At 32.9% G+C, this 25,942-nt stretch overlaps 1 protein-coding gene across 2 annotated transcripts in view; it reads right to left on the bottom strand.

Moving 5' to 3' along the window:
* Positions 1–25,942, bottom strand: part of LOC147063706 (methanethiol oxidase) — a 586,211-nt gene that overhangs the window by 169,526 nt on the left and 390,743 nt on the right. For both annotated transcript variants that reach the window (XM_085959858.1, XM_085959859.1), the window contains exon 5: positions 10,960–11,119. In XM_085959858.1, the coding sequence (XP_085815984.1) occupies positions 10,960–11,119 (160 nt within the window). The remainder of the gene's footprint in view (positions 1–10,959; positions 11,120–25,942) is intronic.

Genomic DNA, 25,942 nt, shown 5'->3' with positions numbered 1-25,942 from the left:
TTAATCAATTATATAGATTAAGTACCATGTATTTTATTAGTTATTTAAAAGCATAATGTTGTATTGGTTTTGTGAATTAATTATGTGCAATGAAATTTTTTTTTATCATCAAAAAAACATATCTTTTCATCCTGTCTATACAAACTCAACTCAAGAGTAAAAATATTGAATGCTGCGATAGAATATAAAATATATTTCTTTCCTCCAGTGCGATTGACTCAACATTCAATCCAATATCACAGAGGATAGACAAAACACAAAACCGTCTGATTTGAGAAATATTTTTTCCTTTGAGTATTTTTTCCGTTTTTTTTTTTTTTGTAAGGAATTTTGCGAACATCGATCAAACCACTCGAGATAACAAAGCAACAGAGAGAAAAAAATGCGAGAAAAAATATAAGCGTAATATTGGATGATAGTCGAAAAGTTGATATGCCGAATGTACCCAGGTTGAGCATCTGATACACTGTGTTCGAAAATGTATCGTAAAAAGGGAAATTATGAACACAGTTCAGTCACCTATACAATAAAACGGTTTAAAAGATTTTTGAAGTTATACTTCTTTAGGCGCATTATTTGGAAAACCAGATCAGAGTGTATTTTTGGCGTGTGACATGTAACACATAATTTATTTTTTGACAGAAAAATAAACGCACTCGATTGGATTCGAACCACCGATTGTTCGGTTATCAGCCGAACGCACTACCATTACGCCACAGTAAGATACTACAACCGTGACGATTATGCAGTATAATATTATAGTTTGGAATTGTTCAGTTGCCTAGGCAGCGAATTTATTATACAGTATAATATTATAGTTTAGAATTGTTCCGTTGCCTAGGCAGCGAATTTATTATTGTCGGCCATTTGCAATTCGTTACGTAAACAAACTATTTAACGTCATAGTGGCAGTTGGTACTTTAAAAATAAAAACAACGATAAATAATTATATAATTTAGTAATATAAGATTAAGTGTATAGAAATAAACCAACGGCGTTCCAATAAGTGGTCTTTTTTCTTGAGTGTGTAATTTAACAAGATAATAATTAAGAGCGAGTCGAAGAATTTAGATTATCACAAGTTTTGTTTTTGTTTTGTTACGCCAAAGAAGTATAACTTCTAACGGGCATATATAAGTACACACACCGATTTATTTTATAATATATAAGTATTAGGCCTACATACGCTTAAAGATTTTTGAAAAGCCACGTATTTTTGCGTAGTCATCACTTTAGTTTATATACAGCCGCGAGAACTTCAGATTGTGTAACCAAATAATTAGGTAGTATAACAAGAAAGCCGCGCAGCTTAAGCGTCGGCCTATAGTGTCATGGGTCCCAGGTGCGAATCCTGGGTCTAGCAAGTATACGACATATTGTTTTTCAATTTGTGTATGAGTCAGAGTATGGACCTAGTAGGTTGAGCAAGTGGCTGACATCCATTTCTCGTAAAACAAAATCTGTTCATACAAACCTACACTCAGTGTGGCTCCATATGATCTTATTAGGATCGGACATGGTTAGAAATAACAAGAAGGAGTATTATAGATTATTTTTGGTATAATATTTGGTAAGTTATTTAGCAAACGCATGAAGCATAGTTAACGGCCCACGTGCGCCACGTAGGTCAAAATGGAGTTTTTATGGTATTTTCATATCATAATCCTGGACATTCCGTAAGCATTGCAAATAATCTATTTATATAATTTTGAAGCCTAATTATCCTTTATATTTATTTTACACATTTAATGACTGCATAAAGTCATTTTATTACATAAAATAGTATTATTTTAAACCTTTCGATCTAATGTTTTAGAATATAGTCATATTTCAGTACATCCATGTGCTGTGGTGTTAAGATTTTTTAGATGTATTAATTTTAAAACGCATTTATAAAACCATTTGTAAAATTTATGTTAACATTATATAGTGAAATATTTACGATAAAAAAATGTATAATCTCTGTGATCCCAAATTTGCCAAGAATTAGGCATTTTATTATTCAAAAAATGGACACGATTAACACATTTGAAGATAATTCTAAAGATATTGATTTTAAGCTATGTCTTTGACCATTCAAATGTGATAAACATCTTATGAATAATGATTGTTTTATAATAATTATTGACTAAGAATAAGGAAGTATTTTTTTGAAATACGCCATTTCTATTGGCATTTCCCAGTGATTGAGCTCCAACATACGGCCGTAGCCATAAATTAACAAACGATAAATGAAGTAGGGAGTAAGATAATTTAACGCTCGTGTTTGAATATGTGCCGTTTAAAAAAAACGGTATTTTTCGGTTAGGTACATGTACAGGTACATGAAAGCAAACAATAAGTGTCAATATAGGCTTACAAACTTTAGACATCCTAAGCTGGAAAGAAGTAGCTTCGGACAGGCCTGAATGGAGACAGATGCTGGAAGAGTCCGAGACCCACGTATGGTTTTAACGACAGAAAGAAACAAAGAACTATTGAACTATTTGAAAATGAAGTAGATATTATTAATTATACTTAATAATTTTTACAATAAAAACAGCTGATAAATAAATACAATGCTCAGTCAAGTATGAAGAAATATTGTAGCTTTGTACATGTCCTGTAGGTATAAGCTATACAAAGTTTTCGAAAGTTGAGCTCTCTGAGGAGCCTTGGATCAATTGATTGACGGAGAATGATTGCGACAAATAAATAAAATACATCCACTTTGACGCGTTGCGGTCGGAAAATATATTTCTGAAGTGAAAACCCACCAAATACCACCTGCATTAGATAATATGAAAAGTTATTTTCGGGTTGAAGTTTGTAAAAGTTTTCTTTATTAGCTATTGTTCCTGTGAAAATGGGGGAATGCATCTGTCTGCCATCAATTATATTGGGATTGGAAATCTCAATTGGTGAAAGGAATACAAAGAACCTAAGTATGCAGTGATGAATTGTTTTCCATTTATAAGTGTAATATTAAACTTTTCAACTATTTTCAGTTAACAAATTTTTACTAAGTTCTTTTGTATAAAAACAACTCCAAAGTTAATAAATTTAATACTTAATAGTAAATTCTAATTGAATAGAGTTTTGTAGTATTTATTACATTTGAGTATTTTTTTCAATTCACGTTTGGCTATATACATAATAATAATTGTTTATATAAAACTTTAATATAATAAAAGAAGGCAAAAATGTTAAATGATCAGATATAAAAACATTTTATTACATATTTAAACTGTTTACAGTAAATGCAAAAGCATTGCTTTTGGCCGCCTGACTAATGTCTTTAACAGTGACCTTCCACTGTGCCTAAACCGCAAAGTGTTCAACCAGTGTGTGCTTCCTGCAATCACAATGTATGCGTGTGAAACACGGACCCTAGGTAAATGAGAGATCCAGAAACTTAGAGTAGCACAACGTGGTATGAAGAGGTGCATAGTGGGCATAACGCGAAAGGACAAAAACAAGAATGAGTGAACAAGGAAGCAGGCAAGGGTTTCCGATGTGATAGAGTTGGATAAAAGCCTCAAATGGAGATGGGCTGGACACATATCTATAAGAAGGAACAATCGTTGGACAAATTTAGTCATCCAGTGGTATCCAAGAGGTACAAAACGTCCGCAAGGTAGACCTAGAGGCCATCCATGCACTGAAACCGTATGCGGTTTAGACCCGTGTGCCATATTAAACTTATGATTTTTGTTCATGAAAATAAATTTTCACTAAATTTGTAATTGTAAGTGTATGGTATAAACGAATACAATCAGATGCTTATAATATACTTTGCGGAAATATATTTCCATGACCAGAAAAGATAAGCTTAGTATAGCACACGGTTCGAAACCGCATACGAGTTCAGTCCATGGATGGCCTACTAGAGGCCGCTGGATCAATGAAATGATAAAGTTCTGCAAGTACGTGGCAACGTAACAAACAGGACCGAGAGAAGTGGAATCAGCTTAGAGAGTCCTTCATCCAGCAGTGGATAGATTCAAACTGATGATGATAATGATAGTAGATGCAAAACTCAAGTCAATTAGAATTTAAATTCAAATCCCATCAACAGTATCCTCGGTCTATAGTATTCATTATTTTTTTTACTTAGTAGTGAGTCCAGATAACGCGACCGTCTCCATTCGCTCGTTTTTTTCGGAGTATTGAATAAAACGTGTATCTTCCAAGTATGCATAAAACGAACTCACACTCATTAGTCAGTTTATATTGTAAATATATTTTTATATATGAAACTCTTTTACACTAATTTTAAATAATATTATGTATTTAGTATAATATAATATGTATTACTATATAATTATATATTTATAAAATTAACTTGAAAAAAAAACATTTGTAAAATCTGTACAAAATAAATTTGTTAATAAGTATATTTATTTTAAATATTCCTATAAGACGCACGGTTACGCAATACAGTGAACAAAGAGAAAAGTAGGATTTGATAAAATATTTTTTGCCAAAAACCTTCAATAATATTTTTATTTAACAATAATTTGTTCACTCATAACACATGTATTGAATTATTTAGGACTTAGAACTTCAATCACTATGTAGGTTTGGAATATGTGGAAAGAGAAATATTTATTTTTAAATGTTACAAAATATAATGTTAAATTATCCATTAATGCTGCTCATAAATAACATTGTATTTTTGTTTTTCAAAAATTATATTTACTATAACGACTGTCAGTTTTGTTTTAATATTTCCACAAGCGGCGCCACTGGTTTATAGTTTAGTGTTAAGCGTTAATTATTAGTTACAATTTATTATATATCTGAAAACCACTTGACAGATTCATATAAGCCGTTTTATTTGAATAAGTACTAAGTACTATGCATTCATACGTTCCTTAGACTCCTTAGTATTGTACTGTGCACATTTCCACCACAGGTATTGAAAGTATCAAATGTTTTAGATTTAGAGTAAAAAAGATAAATTCAATGTAATATAATACTCGTTATTTATCACAAAATGTCTTTATTTTCTTTTCAACAGAATTTACAGGAAACTTTAACGCGCATCGGAAAATCGCGTCGAACTTTTGTTTTCCTCTCGAAGCAAAAATAGTTTGCAAAACAAAAGACGACGATAGGGCATTGCTGTAGGTGATTTAATTCCTGAAATGCGTTTCTCAATCGATTTTTTTTTTTGAAAAACTGTTAAATGCAATAATATTAAAGAAACTTTTCTTCTGCCAAATGGAGACTTCTGTAGTTTTTACCCGATTGCAAAACCGCTGAAATATTATATTGTCTGCTCTTAATGGTTACATGTAAATTGTACGTAAAACATTTCACCGTGGCACACTTTGCCGTGAGCTTTTTATCAGAAAGAGATGACCATATACTACACAGTCTCCAATTTTATTAGATTCAATATGAATATTAATTCAATTTTCATAGCTGATTTTGGCAAAATTCATGAGTTCAAGAATGAAAACCTAACCTGACCTAACCTAACCAAAAAAATAATCCAGTATATCGGCTATATTAAAAAAATGTTTGCTGCTGGCATTCTGTAAGTGTAAACCGACAAGAACCGTGTTTTATTTAGACATGAATTTTATGTCAGTACTATCCGACCCAAAGAGGTTGGACGGTCTTTAATATGGCCATACATTTCCGATACAACGTTTCACGGTGAAGTGTGATACGGCGAACTGTATACGTACAAGTTTTCGGACACGGCTCTAAATCTTTACATACATACTTTCTGCTTACATTCACGGCCGTACAATAACAACACTCTCAAGTAACACCGAATCACCGCAGGGTTAAAACTATTATGTTATAATATTAAATTACCAATGAGACAAGTAAATACCAGTATTCTATAAGACGTTAACGCCAAAAGTATCCCGCTCTATCAGAAAATGCATATTAATACGGTGATACAGTTAGTATGTACCTCACCTTTATCTATGTATGAAATTACCTATAAATGCTAAACCAGTGCACATAATGAGATTATCATCTTCAACAGACAACATCAAGGTTAATGTCCGTTAGACCAGTTACACCATCCCTACCCACCTACAGATACAGTCCACTTAAATTTACAACTACATGCTTTAGTTTGAATATTATATGCTGGTTTTATTTTCAACATCAAATAAAAATCCGTCACGGTGTTTATAATAATTATACGTCTAATAACGTACTAATATAAGCGTAACGCGGAAGTGTTATGAAACTGTCGAAAGTATTTTTCGTTAACATCTATATAATATTAAATTTGATTCAGTTGCTGGTTTTTTAGCCTTCCCCATAGTTATACGCAATATAATACTTCAAGATGGCTGCTAGTGTACGTGGTTCATATAAAAAAATGATAGCTCATGTGTTCAATGTCACAACAATGGTTCGACTATGTATTTTAATGAAGAAATTGATTTCTTTTTAAATTGATGTCAGTATTAGAATACAACTCAAGACCACCCCAAATCAGAAATATAAACTGTTAATGTTAAAATACCACCGACCCTTGCAAAATATTATGTCGTATTGACAAGTGTTGATATTAAATACCACGTGGTTATGCGGTAAATTTTATTTACACTGCGCGAAAGAAAATATGTCAAAGCAGAAAAGGATGTAGGTGCATTCTAGTTTTCCTTATTAAGATTATGTATAAACGACTCACATCATATTTCATTATATATTCGAAAAATCCTTTAATGTAATGGATATCAAATGATATTTTTTAAATAATATTACCCAAAAGTATAAAATATAAAAATATATAAATCAATATTGAGAGTGTAATAAATCCTTCACAAAAAAATGAGGTAGAATCTACCCCTTGAAAGTCTCCGTATTATTTTTTATAACAATACTGCACTTATTTTTCTAAAAGGGTTCAAACATAAAATTACTTTGGGGGAAACTGTTTGCAAGTTATACCTTTCCGACGAGCTTTTCTTTTGGAAAATGCATTCGATTTTCCGTTTTATTTACGTCTTACCTGTCACCTCGTCTGCGCACGTGCAGCATTTAAATGCAAATTGCTTTTTCATAAATTTTCTTCAAACACTTCGATCGGTAATGGAATTATGGGGAAATAAGCTATCAGTGTAACTTTGAATATGAAATAAAACGGGTGGCGTTTAATGCAACTTCGGAATTAAAATATTCATGATGAATAAATTATTGTATACTGGTATTTAAAAGTTCTTATTTTGTTTTGTTTTTAATGCATATTATATTGAGTTTATGTATTTCTCTATTTGTCATATTTGACTCAACAATCGAAAGATAAAAAGGTAACCGTGAATGAGCTCAGTGCAGATTCAAACCGTGTAAGTCATTTTCTGAAGTCAACGAAGACTAAATCTATCTGCAGTGTTTCATGCATTGGCGCTGACACTCCTTTGAGGATTTCCGGTCTGCCTGTAGAGCTGGGGGAATGGGACGATTTGACACCGCGAACTGGCCTCCGCCGATTGGCCTCCGGTAATTGGCCGCCGGTACAATCGGACGCCGGCCCAATTGGACGCCGACCCAATTCGACGCCGACCCAATTGGCCTCCGGGAGGATTGGACGCCGCATAGTTGAATTAAATGCGCAAAGGAATAGACGTACGTTACGATTTGTTGGAGTAAGTAAGCAAGTCAGTTTAATATGCTTCTATCTTCTCAGTAGTTGTACCTTATACATTTCGCGCTTGACACATTTTTAATATAGATTGAGAATAATTATTATGCCTTATGATGTTTATTAAAAGAAAATAAGTCTTCCCTCGCTAAAACTTAAAGATGTGCATAATCAATTAATTTATTGTCTATACACGGGTACTTATTTATATTTACAACAAATATTAAAAATAATGTTAGATGTTAGAATGAAAATTACATTATATTTCAGCGTTTTGTCGACTTAATATTATAATAAAGCTTAAACATGTATATTATTATGCATAAATGCGTATTTTAAGATAGTATGAAATTAAAAACAAAATATTAAGTAAGTTATCTGCTAAGTATAAATGTTTCAGTAGTTTGATCGATAAACTACTTAGGTACTGGGTGCTGGACGAAATCCCGAAGGCCGAAATTCCGAATGCTGAAATCCCGAAAAATAAAAAAATACAAACATCAATAATTGCGCAATTTTTGCAAGAGAGACAAAAACCCATTTTTTGTGGAAATATAAAAAAATGTAAAATACACACATCAATAATTGCGCAATCGTGCGCGCAATTTTTGTAAGAGAGACAAATCTCAGTTTTGCGGAAAATGGGTTTTCCGATTGCGCAATTTTTTTTCAGGAGAGATCATTTTATAGAACGAATAGATTTTGTGTCTCTTGAAAAAATTGCACAATTCGCGATTGCGCAATTATTGATATTTGTATTTTACATTTTTTTTTATATTTCCACAAAAAATGGGTTTTTGTGTCTCTTGCAAAAATTGCGCAATTATTGATGTTTGTATTATTTTTATTTTTCGGGATTTCGGCCTTCGGGATTCCGGCCATTTGGGATTTCAGCGTTCGGGATTTCGGTATTCGGGATTTCGGCTTTCGGGATTTCGGCTTTCGGGATTTAGGCTTTCGGGATTTCGGCCATTCGGGATTTCAGCATTCGGGATTTCGGCCTATTAAAAATGTGTCAAGTGCGAAATGTATAAGGTACAACTACTGAGAAGATAGAAGCATATTAAACTGACTTGCTTACTTACTCCAACAAATCGTAACGTACGTCTATTCCTTTGCGCATTTAATTCAACTGTGCGGCGTCCAATCCTCCCGGAGGCCAATTGGGTCGGTGTCGAATTGGGTCGGCGTCCAATTGGGCCGGCGTCTGATTGTACCGGCGGCCAATTACCGGAGGCCAATCGGCGGAGGCCAGTTCGCGGTGCCAAATCGTCCTAGACCCAGAGCTGGTGACCAAGTGTAAACACATGGACGTTACAGTAAACTTGGATTCCGCATGGGTATGGCAGAGGCTGCATTCAGCCAACTTGGAGTCACGTGGAGTTTAAGACTGTATTCTGTGAAGACTAAATGTCATTTGTTCATTAAATGACTGATAGATATGGTATTTCAGCAGGCTCTAAAGGTCTCGACTTTTGACATTTGAGAATCGATGTCTCCGCTGAATTGGTACAACCGTGTTACAAATACCCTTGTGGCACAACCTCAAGGATTCCATAATCGTGGCCAACCCTCTTTCACCCCATAGCGTTGCTACAACAGCGATTCACGCACTGCATTATAATATGGTGAGAGGCGCGAAACGTTACGATGAATTAAGGGGAGTGGCGTTACCTTGTTCTTGGCCTATGACCAAATACTAAAATAAAATGTATACAGGAAAAAAATAAGAAAAGTGGATTACATAAGGAGCGTGGCTGTAAGAAGGTACGAAGGTACGATTCTCCAGCGTGGAAAAATATAAAATAAATACGTGCTAAAGAATAATATTATATTATTGTCAATATTTAAATCTGTATCATGTTACGTAAACGAAACACGCATTTAATTAATTGGTAATATCTAAGGAAATTTAGCGGACTTTGTATTTCTTGCGTATTATGGCCTGACCGTCATCAAGTTGTAAACCACAACTGACTTCGCTTTTACATTTTTATTTTATCAATCTGTTCTGTGCGCATATACCTAACCTAAAATAATTCATTAAAATAAAGCTTAAACCATTAACAGTTGCAATAATGGTCTCTTCTTTCTATGCATAATCCATTGTCGGACATTGGTGAAGAGTTCTACTAACTTCTATGATGGGCCGACCACGTATCAAGTATCGGCAAAGTGTTGTACGTTTCGTTGTAGAAAATGGTATGCGGACATACTACGGTCTGATGGCCGACAGAGCTAGTTGCGTGAGATAGTAGTGAAATAGATGTAGGGAAATAGAGTAAAGGACTGGTTAGATTGGAAAAGACTGCTTGAGGTGACTATGATCCAACCGGACTATAGCAGCAGTGAATAAGAAGGCTATACTGTTTGATAAGGTTTACTCGACTACTACAAGTTCGCTTTATTGATTGACAAACTGATAAACAACATAAATTATAAACTAAGATTCTTACTAAACTATTAGCAAGTGCAAATACTTATGTTATAACAACAATTTGGAGTGATCCTGACAGTGCTTAGTAATTAAGGTAATTTAATACTTTAAAATACAAAAGCTGATTGCCAATTAATTAGTAACGCAATTTAGAAAGTGCTTCAGAGAGTATTGTAAGAACAATTGGTTAAATTTGTCATAATTAGATATGTTACCTATAGCATGGTGGTCAATGCATTTTGGCGCGATTTATGAGGGACGCAGGTTTTAATCCTGCCGGGTGTTTTTTTCTAGTGGTTATAACATATGTCTCAGAAGTGTTTTCATATTATGTAGGTATATAATATTCTTATATTACGATGCAAAATAATATTTCTACATTTTCATATTCAACACTACAGTCCTAAAGACGCGCAAGGCGAGTAACCATTTGTTGGCCATTAGATATAATTAGCATGATATTTAAATTTGGTAATTCATTAGTATTATCTGGTCAGCAGTGAATGTGTTTTAAACGCAAAACCATTGTACAATTATTATTATACATTTTTGCCAACATATAAAAACAGCATAATTGCTTTTGATTGTTTTAAATTTAACAAATTTAAATGTCTCTTTTATAAAGCCACTTTGTAGCCAATCCTTACAAAACATCTAAAAAAAGGTTTAAAAAGCCATTGTTATTTATACATTTAAATTGGTGAAAGCCGACCTAATCAACATCTGATTATTTTTGTCACGAGTGTAAATAATTCAAATTGTAAAACACAGTCCTACCGAGGTACTGTAGTGTAACACTTATTACCAACTGTAATATTATGAAAAGCGATATACTTACCTAAAAATTAACAACATTTTATTGATAACCCCTTTAACATAATATAATAAAGCTGTGATATAAAAATAAGTTTTTCAAACTCACCTTTGACTTCAAGAGTGTCACCGTCCACCAGCACGAATTCCCCTTTGGCGTTTCCTTCAACATCCCCCATTGTCGATATCATCACTTCTCCGCTTGCCAGACAATGGGTTGTATGAGGGGTAGAGCAATTCAAAGCCTTCATAGCTGAGCCTTCAATAACCTGCAATGAAAGATAATATTTATTATATATTTTTTAATAATATATTAAGCAAGATTTACAAGTGAATTTATCATCAAATATAACATAAAAATAGAACAAAATATAATATGTAATTATGACCGGACAAAACAGAACAGCCAGGCGAAAAATGAAACATAAATTTTTGTGGAATCTATTTGGGTTAGGTTAGGTTAGGTCATTATTTCGTTGTACCTAGTCACCCAATCATTTTGAACATTATATTGATATGTGATATAACACCCACGGTGGCCGCGCGGCTTAAGCGTTGAACTATAAAGCCGTGGGTCCCAGGTTCGAATCGTGGGTCTGGCAAGTACACATATTGTTTTCCAATTTGTGTATGTTAGGTTGAGCAAGTGGCTGACATCCATTTCTCGTAAAAAACAAAATCTGTCAATACAAACCTCCACTCCGTGGAGACCCATATGGTCCTGTCAGGATCAGACATGGTCTAAAAAAATATTGATTAAGATGAGATATCCTAAGGTTTCCGGCAAAGTCCCATTTATTTGAGGCTTTCTAGCGATTAGGAATGCAGAAATTAGGTATATAATTATTTTGGCGTATTGAAAATCTGTGCTATTAAAAATCTATCAACATAAATAGATAGGACAATTTCAATATTAAATTTATATTTGTCCTGAAAGGTCATATTTATATTTATCGTTGTTCTGTTTTGTCATGTTCTGTTTCATCATGTTCTGTTTTGTTACTGTTCTGCTTAAATTGCATAATCAGTTTTATTCGCTTTATAAATTGATACAATAAATACATTCTGACAGCCATTTATGTCTACAAAGATAAAAACAGACATTATTTAAAAACAAGAGTGCATATTAATTAATGTATGTATAGAATTTAAAATATGTGACACACATTATATATATATATAGTTAACAGCTTATGTTCATTAATTAATTGAGTTAGCATTTACTTGGTAGAATTCCATTTTATAAGAAATGAAAATATAATTAATATTAAATTCTACAGGTTTTTGCCTGTAGAATTTAACCTGTAGAATTTAATATTATTTATATTTTCATTTCTTGTAGCTTATCTTCAAATTGTATATACATGTGGCGATCAATGGTCCCATGAGAACCAAGCAGTGTCAGCAGAATCTATGACATATGAGTCATTGTCAAATTAATATTATTTAATACATGCATTTTCCTTGCAAATATTTTTCACACAATCGTATTACTACTTAGTAAGCATTTTTCATCTCAGCAATGTTTATTATATAAAAAAAAATATTTTCTCACCGAAGCCTGAGATACTCAGTGTAAGCATTTTTCATCACGGTGGGTTCAATAAACAAGATTATAAAGACGGAACAAATCTAACTCCGTATAGTCGCGTCGAAGGCTAAACTATCTCACTCCTCATTGTATTTCAATCGTGTAACTGTCACTCTGGCTCCGGCTATCTTATATCGTGTAATATTGTCTGTATATATATATTTAAACAGTACCTGTCAATCTGTCAAATAAACTCGCCATGTCTGACACCAACTAGAAGTCTTCATACTTCAGTTCACACATCACTCTCCTCATCCACCTCACATACTGCCAACGGGGTGACTTCAACCACGTCACTAAATACATATAGAATTGAGACTTAGTAAAGCTCGATATAGTATAATGTACTACTCCGTCTACACGTGCATGGATTTACTGTTGACAGTAAGTATTTTCGAGGCCATAACAAGAAAATTTACGATTAATAATAAAAAATGAAGAATATTAATTGTTTAACTAATAACTTTTAAAGACTGATATCATAGATATATCTCATTGATTAACTCCATTAATTCCCAATATGTTACCATTGTTCCCAGAATAGACGATTTTACACCTTTTGAGTGTAGTAATTTTATTGTTTATAATTACTAATGGTCTATTATTAGGTTTTGGCGATTTATTAAACGCTTATCGAGTGTATAATTATTGATAAGGTAAGGTCATAATTTGTTTGTTATATATTTTTTTGTTGGATCTTTGACTTAATAGATATGTGATAAGTTTTTACCTACTTTATTGTACTGATTTATTATATACGTTAGAGTTGATAGTGTTCTTTGTCAGTGTGTTTGCCTTTTGGTGAGTGTACACAGTGCCTGAAGATGCCGAAAGGCGAAACCCGAGTCGCAAAAACGACTCAAATGGAATAGTATAAAATTTAAATTCAAATTCCATCAAGCACTTTCGGTCGATAGTATTAATATTAAAAAAGGAAGAGTTGATTAAATTATTAGAATATACTATTATAGAGAGTGACATATGAAGTGTTATATGATAGTAGGTGACCAACTTAGCTTCAACAGGAATAATAAAAAAAATATTATATATTACATGTATGTCTTAGTAGTAAAAAAAAAATTATTAGCTTAGAAGACATGTGGACTTTTCAAATCGTAAGTCGCAAATCCAGAAAATAGCATATGATGATCTCTAATTTCGTAGGATAACCCTTTTGAGATCATGTCAACTAAGATACTCGCATACGTCTTTAACAAAGAGAATATTCCCGTTCGCCAAAGGATTATCCTTAAAGAATCATAAAAACTTGCAAAGGGATCGAACGAAACCTTTTTTCCTTCTTACAAATAAGCATACTTATATTGAACATCAATCAATCAGCATTTTTTTTTATATTTGGCTAGTTTGCCTTTTTTTAACCTTTTTATTATGGAAAAAATTCAAATTTATTTTACTTTATATTTTTTATTAATCGTAATAAAACGCGTATTATTAAAATAATAATGATAAATATAATAATTTAAAGAGTGTATCAATACACGCTGACAGTTTAAAATTTACCGCCATTTTTCTCTGGTGTTAATCAGTCATCTAAAATTTGATACAGCCCCAAAATTACCTAATCCTAAATAAAAATATTTTTGACCAATGAAAATATGACAACATTCAAAGAAAAGTGAGAAACAATAAATTATTTTATTACAACGTTTTATTAGGTCGTATTCTTATTTGTCCGATGGTTGTTTATCCGGTACAAATCTTGCAATCGATTTTATACTAACTTCCCGACTAGCTAGACATTTGAAACTTTTAGAATATATCAGAACACGATGCCAATGCATTTTTTAAATACTTTTAGCTATCTTTAAGTAGAATTGAATTCATTTTCAGTTAATTCTGTTTTGTATGAAAAGTTATTTCGGAAGAAATTCGTAATCCAATCCACTATTATTAGTTGCTAGGGGTCTGGGGTCCTAGCAACTAAATTATATATATATATACGTGCGTTACTATGGAAATCAATATGAGTGTCAAAATGACATTTCAGTATTATTTCTATCAAGTACGAATTTGTTTGATCGTTTAAGCTAGTCAAGTCAAGTTTATATAATTCAACAGAAAATTTAAAAATGTTGTACCTAAAAAGTTCTTTTTATCTTGTAATTATTATCATAATAATAATATATAAAATCTGAATTATAATATAAAGCATCTTAGCAGAGGCATATTATAGAAATCATTCTCAATTCAATATTAATTTTGTGGCAAATGAATTTTATATTATATTTCAACGGTAAATTGTTGTTTTTTATTTCTTTAAAAATTAGTATGATATTTGTACCGTTTTCTTTATCAAATAAATTTTCAATTGCAACGAATTATAATGGGTGTTTTTTTTTTGCTTATGCAAAACTTATGAAAGGGTTAACTGTCAAACTGAGCTCTGATCCTGTGCTGACCTTTTGACATTCATGATGAGTATAGACTGTAAAATCATCACGAGTAAGTCACGCTTAAACAACGCCAAGTATTGATCTTTCGAATATAATTTGTGTTACCAATTTTTTCAATTTCAAGTTATATTTAGCTTAAAATACACCCTTTATAAACTATTTATAAAACATTTTGATTGATTGATTTCATTTATTCATTTATTATATTCATTTTGTACTTTTATTAGTAACTTTTTGGTAAGTTCTGGAAGCTATAAATCATTAAATATTTTGCAAGCACATAATAATAGTAATGTAAACGTAGCAGAACCTATGCTTGAGTTAATCTGTTGTTTTAGGGTGTGCAGGTGAAGCTGCCACCATATGACCCATGAGCATGCCCTGGTTTATGTAGGGGTTTTCCTTCCCGTAGCCAGAATGTACCAGTTTTTTACGCGTGCGTGCTACCTGTGCTCCTGTATGGCTGTGAGATATGGCATATTACTAAGCTTCAAAGCTCCGCCGAATCTTCGGGGTACATTTATACGACCGCGTTACAAATACCCGAGTTCGTGAGCAGATACAACAGCCTTCGGGGATTGAGGTAATCATGAAGAGACTCTTTATGTGGCTGGGACATGCGTTCCGCATGCCGCCAAAGAGTGCGACATTTTGTACCCTTGTGGCGAAGCTTCAAGGGTTCCGTCGTCTTGGCCCACACTCCCTCACCCTGCAACGGTGCTACAAAAGCGATCTACGTGTTACAGGTCTAGCATGGCGGGAGGCACAAGAGTTGGAGATGGAACAAGGGAAGTGGCGCGAATTTTTGCTTGCCCTATACCCAATGCTGGGTCGTGACAAGGTGAAATAAGAAGAGAAGCAGAACATGACATCGCCGCATTTCGTGGCATACGAAACTTCGTGATTAGTACGAGTGTAGCTCTGCCGAACTATTCCAGGTAGCAGATGATAGAGCATGCCCGGCGTACGTTGGGTGATGGCACAATATGAAGAAGATAATTATTGAGTCGGTCAGAACAGAAGTGGCGTAACCCACAAAAATATCTAAGCGGAGTTAACCATAAGAAGAGGTTCCAGAAGGGAATAGGGAAATTCTTCCAATGGTTAACTCCGTTTAGACATTTTTGTAGGTTACGCCACTTCTGCTCTTGGCCCCGATTTCCTAACTATCGACTCGTGTGGCACCAGACGACATGACGTAATTGTGACGTCAGCCAATCCACGCTCGAGGCATGCCGTCCGCGCGCAGTGCTCACCGTAGATAATTATTACGATGAAACACCTATATGTGTATGGTGACAATGAATAGCGCCGCTGTCTGAGTAGCGTGATTTTCTCGAGTGCTATTATCACTCCGGTAGTACGTCACAATGATGTCATATGACGTCATGTCGACCGGGAAGCTTGCACTTGCAAGTTCTAACATAGGGCCCCTGGGGCCTTATGTTAACTTGTGAGTTGAAGTCACCCAGTGACATCATATGACATCATTGTGACGTACTACCAGAGTGAGTCATTAGTCTTCGAGAAATTAACGCTACTCTAATACTGGCGTTATTCATTGTACCCATACATAGGTGTTTCAGCATAATAATATCTATGGTGAGCCGTGTGCATTGGGCGGCTCGCCTCGATGCGTGTATTGAGAATTCGTCGCAATTGCGTCATGTCGTCGGGTGACTTCATGTCACAAGTTACAACATAGGGCTGTTGATCTTGTGAACTGTGGACTTGAAGATCAAAAAAACTAAAGACTCTCTTTTGGTACTTATTGGAATTAAATTGAAGAAAGCAAGCGACAGATGTCATTTAACGTCGAAGGTTAAACCTCAAGCACCTTTCACGTAGTAAAACCTCCCTCTGTAGGTACATACTACATAGAGATGTTTCCATGTTATTTTGATCCTTCCAGACGTCGCGTAAACATGACTCCCAAACGAGCTTATTAAGGTTTGCTGAATCGTCGGGAGTCTTGTGGCGTATCACCAAAGTAGCATAATATAAACGCAGTGACACTCTGAGTGACTCATATTGCATGCCATTATATAAATCACCAGTCACTTTAGGGAATTACTTCGTGTTAGATGCACGGGGATTCGAATCATTTGAGTCAGTTGTTAATTTTCAGGAAGGAGTGAATGAATTTTTAATTTTGTCAATATTCATTAGTAGTTCTAATTTAATAGTTTCGCCTTAATTAACAGAAAATTAAAAGGTAAGATGGTATACATAAACTGTGTAAAACAGTGGTTTCCAATGTAAGGCATGCTAATTTGACTCAATGGACTATTTAGTATGCGTATTCAAGGCCCCCACAAGGAGGAGGCTAGCAGAGCTTTAGCCTGGGGGCCCGGGCTTAAGAGGGGCCCGGCGTGGCGGATCGACCAGCCAAGCGAGATAAACACACATCACAAAATTGCACTCATAGTAAAAAAAAATGTCACCTGCGGTGCTATTTTACCTCAAGCATACTAACATTTCAAAATATGTACTTGTGCGATGCAATTTTTGATTATTGATATTCGACAACTCCATAATTCAAGTGGGTGTATTAAAAAATTACAAAAATCGCTATAAAATACCGTAAATTTTATCTTGAACACTATTTGGGATACACAAGTGTAGATCGTCACACAGCTTTTAAACTTAAAGATAAGTAGGGGGCCCGCCAAGATTCTAGCCTGGGGGCCCGCTTCAAGATGTGGGGGCCATGTGCGTATTAAATACTTAAATTTGTCAGCTGAATAAAATGTGGGCTACTCACAAGAAAGAAGAAGAAAATAATAATAATAAAAACCATTAACAATTTTATACAATAAAATAAAGTTTCAAAAACAAAATGCAAAATACATCATTGAAAATGTATATATCTTCAGGGAGCGCATTTACTAGTCTTACACTCCTCGCTAATGGTGTCTGATAGACTTGAGGAAACAGATCTGACCCTGAAGAGGTCGTGTCTGCGACCATGTAGGTAATTGACAGGCGCATATAAACTTAAATTCTTTAGGGCGCCAGGATTAGAAACCGTCCCTCGTGATAGCATGCAAAAATGTTTCAAGAACAGAAGTGACCTACGAGATTCAAGAGAGTGAAAAATGAGCATGCCGTGTAGAAAGGCAGTCGGAAAGTAATCGTTTGACGAATTATTATTAAAAGGAAAATAGTGTTATATGTCTTAAAATAAAGACATCGAAGAGATTTCTTCTGGTTGCGCTCTAAAGTAAGCTTGTAGGAAACTTCATATGGACTCCAGATATTAGACTCGTATTCAAGAATACTATACACCAACGTTACTTTGTTAAAATCATTTCGCTTAAACACTTTAAAGTGATTATCATGTTAATATCCTGAGTGAACAAAAAACTTAAGGTAGCAAAATTAGCTAAGTTACCACGAAAATTTTTTCATATTATGTCTTATCGTTGTGTGATATTAAAATTTAATATTATTTATTGTTACAAAACTCACACCAAACATTCCCGACCATATACCCCTATAATCATTTATGTTAAAAGGCACATAACCAATTATTTCTGTTACAATTCGACCGCCTCCGCACCAACAGTTAAACTCAATCATAAACTCATTTACAATCAGCAGAAACAAATACAGGGTGACTCATCGCAAGAATGATAATTATAACAATATTAAAACCAAGTGTACGACTGCGTTACCCGGGATCTACTGAAGTGCTCATGAAAACCAGCAGTTCGACCATCATAAGGTTAGTGCCTGGATTACATCCCTGCGTTCACTATTCTCGACAAAACTCTAACTTTCTCAAATACAGTCCACTCAAAAACATCGCCACCAATGTAGGTAGATACTTTGTTTGATTTAATATAAATAAATTAAAATATAGCTTTTGTTTAAATATGTATTGTGCTCTCATTGGGACGATAGCCCCCATCTAGTATCTTAGCATTTTTCGATTGCTTAGTCTTAATTTTTTGAGATAATTTTTATTTTTGCTTTCCTTCAAACACAAGCTTTTCATTAAAGTTATTGAAACCAAAATATTATGTTCAGTGGTTTTCACATAATTTCAAGTACAGCACAAAATTATATATAAGATTATACTACGCCTAAATTTTACGTGTATTATGTAAATCTCCATTTACACATCGATAAAGGCACCTACATTTTAACACATCTATATACTTATATATATTTCCACTACTTATTTCTATTTCGTTCGAGATATTTATTTCACTACAATATTTGAAATGTGTATTTCACAAACATGCAAACAGATATTATTTTTATTTTTATTTCTACAGATATCATCGTCTGCACAAAGATAGGTTATTTTATTTTACCTTATTTTTTACGCTTTGTATTCAAAGTTTCCTCGTTGGATTTTTTTTTAATTTCAGAGAGACAAAAATACATTTTTTCAATAAAAATATTTTTGACTATGAAATTGAAAAGTTCAAATAAATTCATTTTTAAGAGATATTTTTATTTCTTGAATTGACATGTAGGTACGATTACGAACTGAAAATATATTGAGGCATGTTGGGGATGGAAATTTTATCCGCGGTTATCTCCTATTAGTGTGGCAACATGAGAACTTCCTTCAGCCTTCGGCGACCCTTGTAGTCCAGTGCGTAATTGATGGCCAGGAGGTCAATAATAAATACGTTGGAGGTCAATAATTATACCGTTTCAATGAATTGAAAAAGTATTAAGCATAGTTTTTAATTGACTCTACAATACGATGTGGATCTTGACCGCTTCACAAAAAAGTTTCGTAACAGATTTTTAACGAGAAGTGAATGTTAGCCATTTGCTCAATCCATTAATTCCATGCTCTGGGTCTAAGCACATATTTAAAAAAAATAACATTTTTGTTAAACTCACCGCATATCCACATCTTTAATCATTACTTCAAAATTAAATGTAGTTTAGATAGTCGACACTGTAAGAATTAAGTCGGCTGCACACTATTTTTTTTGCACAAGTATACATTCAAAGTGTGTGTAGTTGGCTTTACACGTTCAAAAATTTAAAAAATCGAAAGAGCATTCTACGATACCATGCTTTATAATTTCATTTCAAATGTTTGTCAACAGTCGTCACACATCATTCAAACAGTATTTAAACATTGTTATTTACAACTGTACAAGGTATATTTTTGTATCAGGTAGTGAAAATCTATTTGCGGGAAAAAATAGAGTGATTTTGTGGATTCAGTATTACGTCAATATGGTTCATAGGAAGTTTACCGCAGATGATGGTTTTTAGCATGTGTTTGTTTACTTTATGATTGTTGCAATACATTTTTTTATAAATGGATAAAAATAAAAATGTACTTTTGTAACTTTTTGCTCTAAAATTGAGCAATCCGTAAATTGTTGGCGACTCTCGTGGTGCAGTGGGTAAGGCGCTGGCCTTCATACCAAGAGTTTTGGGTTCGATTCCCGGTGAGGACACAATATTCATGTTTTTGTCAAAGCCTGGGTGTTTGTGATTGTCCAAAATTACTAACAACAACCTTGTACGAAAAAGCAAGGACATGGTTATTAATAATTCTAAAAAAAATCCGTGAATTGTTATTGTTGATGATTGATTAGGAGGTATTAGTAAATAATTTTGTCAATAAATTTTAAATCTATTTACACGGCTAATTGTCAATGGAAGGTTATGTACATAAATTTCAGGTCTATAAAAAATTACATGTTGTTTTTCAATATGTGTTTGAATCTAGAGTATGTACCTAATAGGTTGAACAAGTGACTAACATCCATTTCTCGTTAAAAAAATCTGCTAAGAAACCTCTTCGTTAGGCGATTTAGAACCATAGTAGTAAAATCTCATAGTAATGATATATTATAGAGTGGGCATATTTTTCGGCAAAATAAAGCCGTGTTTTTAGCGTATAACGCACAGTAAAACTACAATTTTATTATTATCAACTTAACTATACCATCGTGTTGCTTCTAAATACGACCACCAAGTTTAAACACAGCATAGTTAATCAATTTATGTTCTATTAAAATAACTAAAAATAATTTCCACTAACAGCTATTTAACACAAAAACAATAAATTTCAGTTTTCTTGACGTTTTCAATTTTTTTTAAATTCAACCCCTAGAAATTATATCTTACTCTAATGCAGGGGTCGGTAAACCGTGGCTCTTTGGGTATTGGCGTGTGGCTCTTTGACAAATTCCCAATTTCCAAGTTTTATTTTTTATCATTGATTTGTACACTTATTATATTATATAATGATATTATCACGAACCTAATTTTTTCTCCAGGATAGTTGATGCAAAAATGTATGATTGTTGTTGTTTGAAATCCACCCATTGCAAAAGTCGACAAATTGACACGAGCACTTTTGAAATACAATTTTATTAGTGGATTTAACAAGCAAAGTGTTATGAAGTTCCAAATATGTAGGTCATGCCACCAAAATTAAGGATTTAGAGAGAGAAAAATGCAATTTAATTTCACAACACAAGTGGTTATTCTGTAAAAATTATATTTATAATTTCAAGAGTAAAAATATATTTACGTTAGTTTTATTCAGGAAATTTTCTTCGCTTAATAAATAAACAATTATAAAATGTAATTAATTCATTAAATTAAACCATATTTATAAAAATATACGTATGGCTCTCGAAAGTTTTTTTAACCATTGTGCCATTCATATTTGGCTCCTTTGGTCCAAGAGTTTGCCGACCTTTTACTCACTCGCACGTATGGTTCATTTTTGTTCAGGCCTTGAGTAGAATCAGTTAAAAAAAGGCTTGATACCTACTTACATTTTTTTTAAATTAATAAGTTAAGAACTAGAGAACCATATATTCTATATAATTTAGTTGTAATTTGATAACTTCACAATAACTTGCTTTATCAAATTCTAGTTTAACATGAGTTACACCTCTCTCTGTAAATTTATAATATAACCGAATAATATGTCAAGCTCCAACATATGTAAAACATTTCATCCAGATGTATTGTGATAAGCTACACGGCTCATCTGATATTGTCTGGTAAGTTATGACCACCAACCACAGCGTCCATCAAGCTGACCACCCCCTACTCCTGACAGGCAACCTTTCACAAAAGCTCTCTCTACTACTGAAGCCTTAGTACACAGATTTTGCACTGACTTAACCATACACCCCTGCCAGTTGTGGGAAATATTTTGAATAACATATTTAAAAAAAAAAAGTGATGCATTATGCTATTGTTATTATTGGCGTCCTTTCACACTTAGTAAAGCTCTGTTGCTTATAATATATCATAATAGTCTTAACAAAAGCTCATCTCTCTATTGAATTATTACTACAGAGCCTTTACTAGCAAATCCGTAAATTGCACTAGAATTTTTATTAGAAGGCTTTTTATTACAAGCCTTTATGCAAATTAATTGAGCCAATTATGGCAGCTCTAATACCTCAGCTTCATCATCATTAAAGGTGAGTGCCTGTATTTAACTTTTCAAAAAAGTTTTTTTCTACGACTTTAATTAATCATATTTAATTTTAAAATTTTAACAATCATATACATTTTTTTAAATGTTTTTTTCAGGATAGAATACATTTTTAAAACTTTGTATGAAAAAGCAATGGCATGGTTTTTTAAAAAAACATATTTTTTTTAAATTATACGATACTTATTATATTATTATAATGCTGACATTTAATTTAAATCAGAGGGTATCAATAGTAACATCACATTATATTTTAATAATATCTTCTTAAGTATTACATACTACTGCAATGCTTGCACTATGATCTCCATAGATTACTAGAATTCGTGATTTCTTGACTTTTTATATTTCTAGATATTCTTGAGTTCTCAAAATCAAGAATATTTCTTTTCTCAAGAATTCTCGAGAAATTTAACAAATTCCATCCACAATAAATGTTAAGACACTTTCTAGCTCTTTCGGTTAAACATATTCAACTGCAAAATTTGACAAGTTTCGTTCAAAATAAGAGCCAAGAGCTTTTTTATCTCTTTCAGTAAAAAATTAAAAAAAATATCTAATATCAAATAATATAAAAAATATAAAATATAAATGTCAAATTTGGGATCACAGAGATTAACAATATAATTTTTTATCGAAAATATTTCACTATAATAATGTCAACATAAATTTTACTAATGGTTTTATAAATGAGTTTAAAAATTAATAAATCTAAAAAATCCTGACACCACTGCACATGGATGTACTGAAAAATGACTATATTCTAAAACATTAGATCGATAGGTTTAAAAGAATACTATTTTATGTAATAGAAATACTTTATGCAGTCATCAAATGTTTAAAATAAATATAAAGGATAATAAGGCTTCAAAATTATGTAAATAGAGTATCTACAACGTTTAAGAAATGTCCAGAATCATGATTTGAAAATGACATAAAAGCTCCATATTGACGTACGCTGAGCATGTGGGCCATTAATATATTAAAATAATTGTTTTCCAGCTATCTAGACAAGATAGCTCCGATATAAGAAGAATATTTATACGTAGTACCAACTTGCTTGTATTCTTACAACAAAGCTCTCTCACTGACTTTACTATAATATACAAGATCCCTGTTTCAGTTATGGTAAATATTTTGATCAACTTCTTTTGAAGTTGTTTTCATATAAATGCAAATGTCTGAAAGTATAACGCAGCACGGAGTCTGCGAAAATTATCGTTGGTGGAATGGAAGTGAAAAACTATTTTTAACAAGAAAACTATTGTGAGCTACTAAGGTTTGTTTCGCTTACAATATTTACTGGTTAATAATAAAAATGAACTAGTATATCAACTAAGAAACGACAATAATCATAGTTATTTTTCTCATATTGTTGGTTAACATCAATAACATAAATGTTATTACACATAACATTTTTATAACATGTAAAAAGTTGTTTAGTTGTGTTCTAAAGCCTAACTGTTCAACTGTAACAAAAATTAAATTCATTTCAATAAAAAAAAAACAATCCTAGACTTATTACGAACAAAAATATTTATCCTAATTTTACTAAGTGACAAGAGTTATTATACTTTTTATCACTTTACATTGTACTTTAACAACATATTTTATAAAAAAAAACAATAACGCATTTCATGTGTAGTATTTATATCACTGAGCATTACAAGTGTGACAAACTTCAATATTCATGTTTTGTTTTCAAACAAATTGGAGTGTGGCGGAAGCGATAGTCATCAGTTTTCTCAATCATAACTTAGATCAACAGTGTATATTATGATTTATTTAATTACGACAATGACTCTTGTAATGTAATAATTTCATTTGTATAAATAGCGAGGACGATTCATAACTCACCACTCCACTCGAGTCCAGTCACTCGATTCAGTCACTTGCCCACAGTTTCTTGCTCTTGAAACTCGTTATTCGACATTCTTCTCTCGAGCAAAGACTCCCGGGATCGTTATACGATTATTATCACCACCGGATCGCGGCTCGGTCTGAGCACGAACTCACCGCTATTACTCTGCACCGTTAATCTTTACTCTGACCATTGTAACTCTCTGTACTCTTCATCAAGACAATAAGTATCTACACCGCCGCTGCTTTTATCACCTCATCACCTGCTCCCTCATCGATCCCCAAACTTTTGATCCTTTTTTTTTAATAAATTTACTCATATTTTATTATTTTAAATACAATAGTGCAGAATATAACGCATTGGTAGATGTATATAATAATATGACCAAATATCCGTAGCTTTGTCTTACTGCTATTTTTAGCATTCTTACATACTGTAATTTAAGTATTTATTTGACTACGTAGTTATTTCGCCACCCACGATGGCTGAGCGGTAACGTGTCGGCTAAATAATGTCATGTCTCTCCAAATCCTGGGCTTGTGGCTGGCCACATATTATTTTTACATGAATGTTTCGACGCAGAGTGTGGACCTTATAAGTCTTACATATAGCTTTCTCGTGGAAATCCATATTGTGATCCTCTGGTGAAGAAATGTAAACTATATTAATTTATGCGAAACTACTTTTGCTACTATTAATCTGTGTATCTCAGATAACTGTATAATAAATCGAAATCATAAGATTTTTTTTTTTAAATTAATAACTAACCTGCTTTAATTGATGTTTACAATTTGGAAGCAAATAACTGTGTTGAATCAAATTAATTCAGACATCACATCGAAAATAAATAAGAAATGTATAATATAACTTTGATTTTTTTCTTACATTATGGGCGAGATTACGTCATATAGCACTGTCAGTACACATTGGTTGAACACTTTATACTGTAGTCATAATAAAAGGTCACTTAAAAAAAACTATTTGTGACGCTAAAAAACAAACGTAGCCATCTCCATCACAAGTGAAACTGAGTAAATCAACTTTTTTGTTTTTGTGGTTAATTTGAACCCGTAAGTTAATAATTTCCTAATTTATGATTATATTTTATTTAAAAGATACGATTTAAACAATGCTCAATAATCGCAAATCTTTAACAAACAAGATATTTACGATTTTATGTTGGAGATGGCTATGTTTGTTTTGTATCATCTGGATTTGACCAGGTTTGAAATAAATACTATTGGAGATGGACAGTTTTGTTTTGTATTCGATTGGTTTGTTTTGTATTCTAACAAACAGGGTTGTGTTAAAATGGGTGCCGGACGAAATCCCGAATGCTGAAATCCCGAATGCCGACATCCCGAAAGCCGAAATCCCGAAAGCCAAAATCCCGAATGGCCGGAATCCCGAAGGCCAAAATCCCGAAAAATAAAATATAAACAGTATTAATTTTCAACCAGCGGTTCCCCAATAGGCGGCGCTTTTTCTTGGGTGTGTAATTTAACAAGATAATTAAAATAGTTATATAAAAACTGTTATTATTTATGGAATGAAGCAACAAAATAATTTTCAACCAGCGGCACCCCAAAAGGCGGCGCTTTTTCTCGATTGTATAATTTATCTAGATAATTAAAAAAGTAGTATGAAAAACTATTATTTATTATGGAATGAAGCAAAAAAATAATTTTCAACCAGCGGTACCCCAATAGGCGGCGCTTTTTCTTAAATGTGTAATTTAACAAGATAATTAAAATAGTTATAATAAAAACTATTCATAAT

This window comes from Rhyacophila brunnea, unplaced genomic scaffold (genome assembly GCF_057557595.1).
Source record: "Rhyacophila brunnea isolate RB1 unplaced genomic scaffold, BYU_Rbru_1.0 scaffold_9, whole genome shotgun sequence".
NCBI classification, from domain to species: Eukaryota; Metazoa; Arthropoda; class Insecta; order Trichoptera; family Rhyacophilidae; genus Rhyacophila; species Rhyacophila brunnea.
This window is presented reverse-complemented; position numbering and strand designations above follow the sequence as displayed.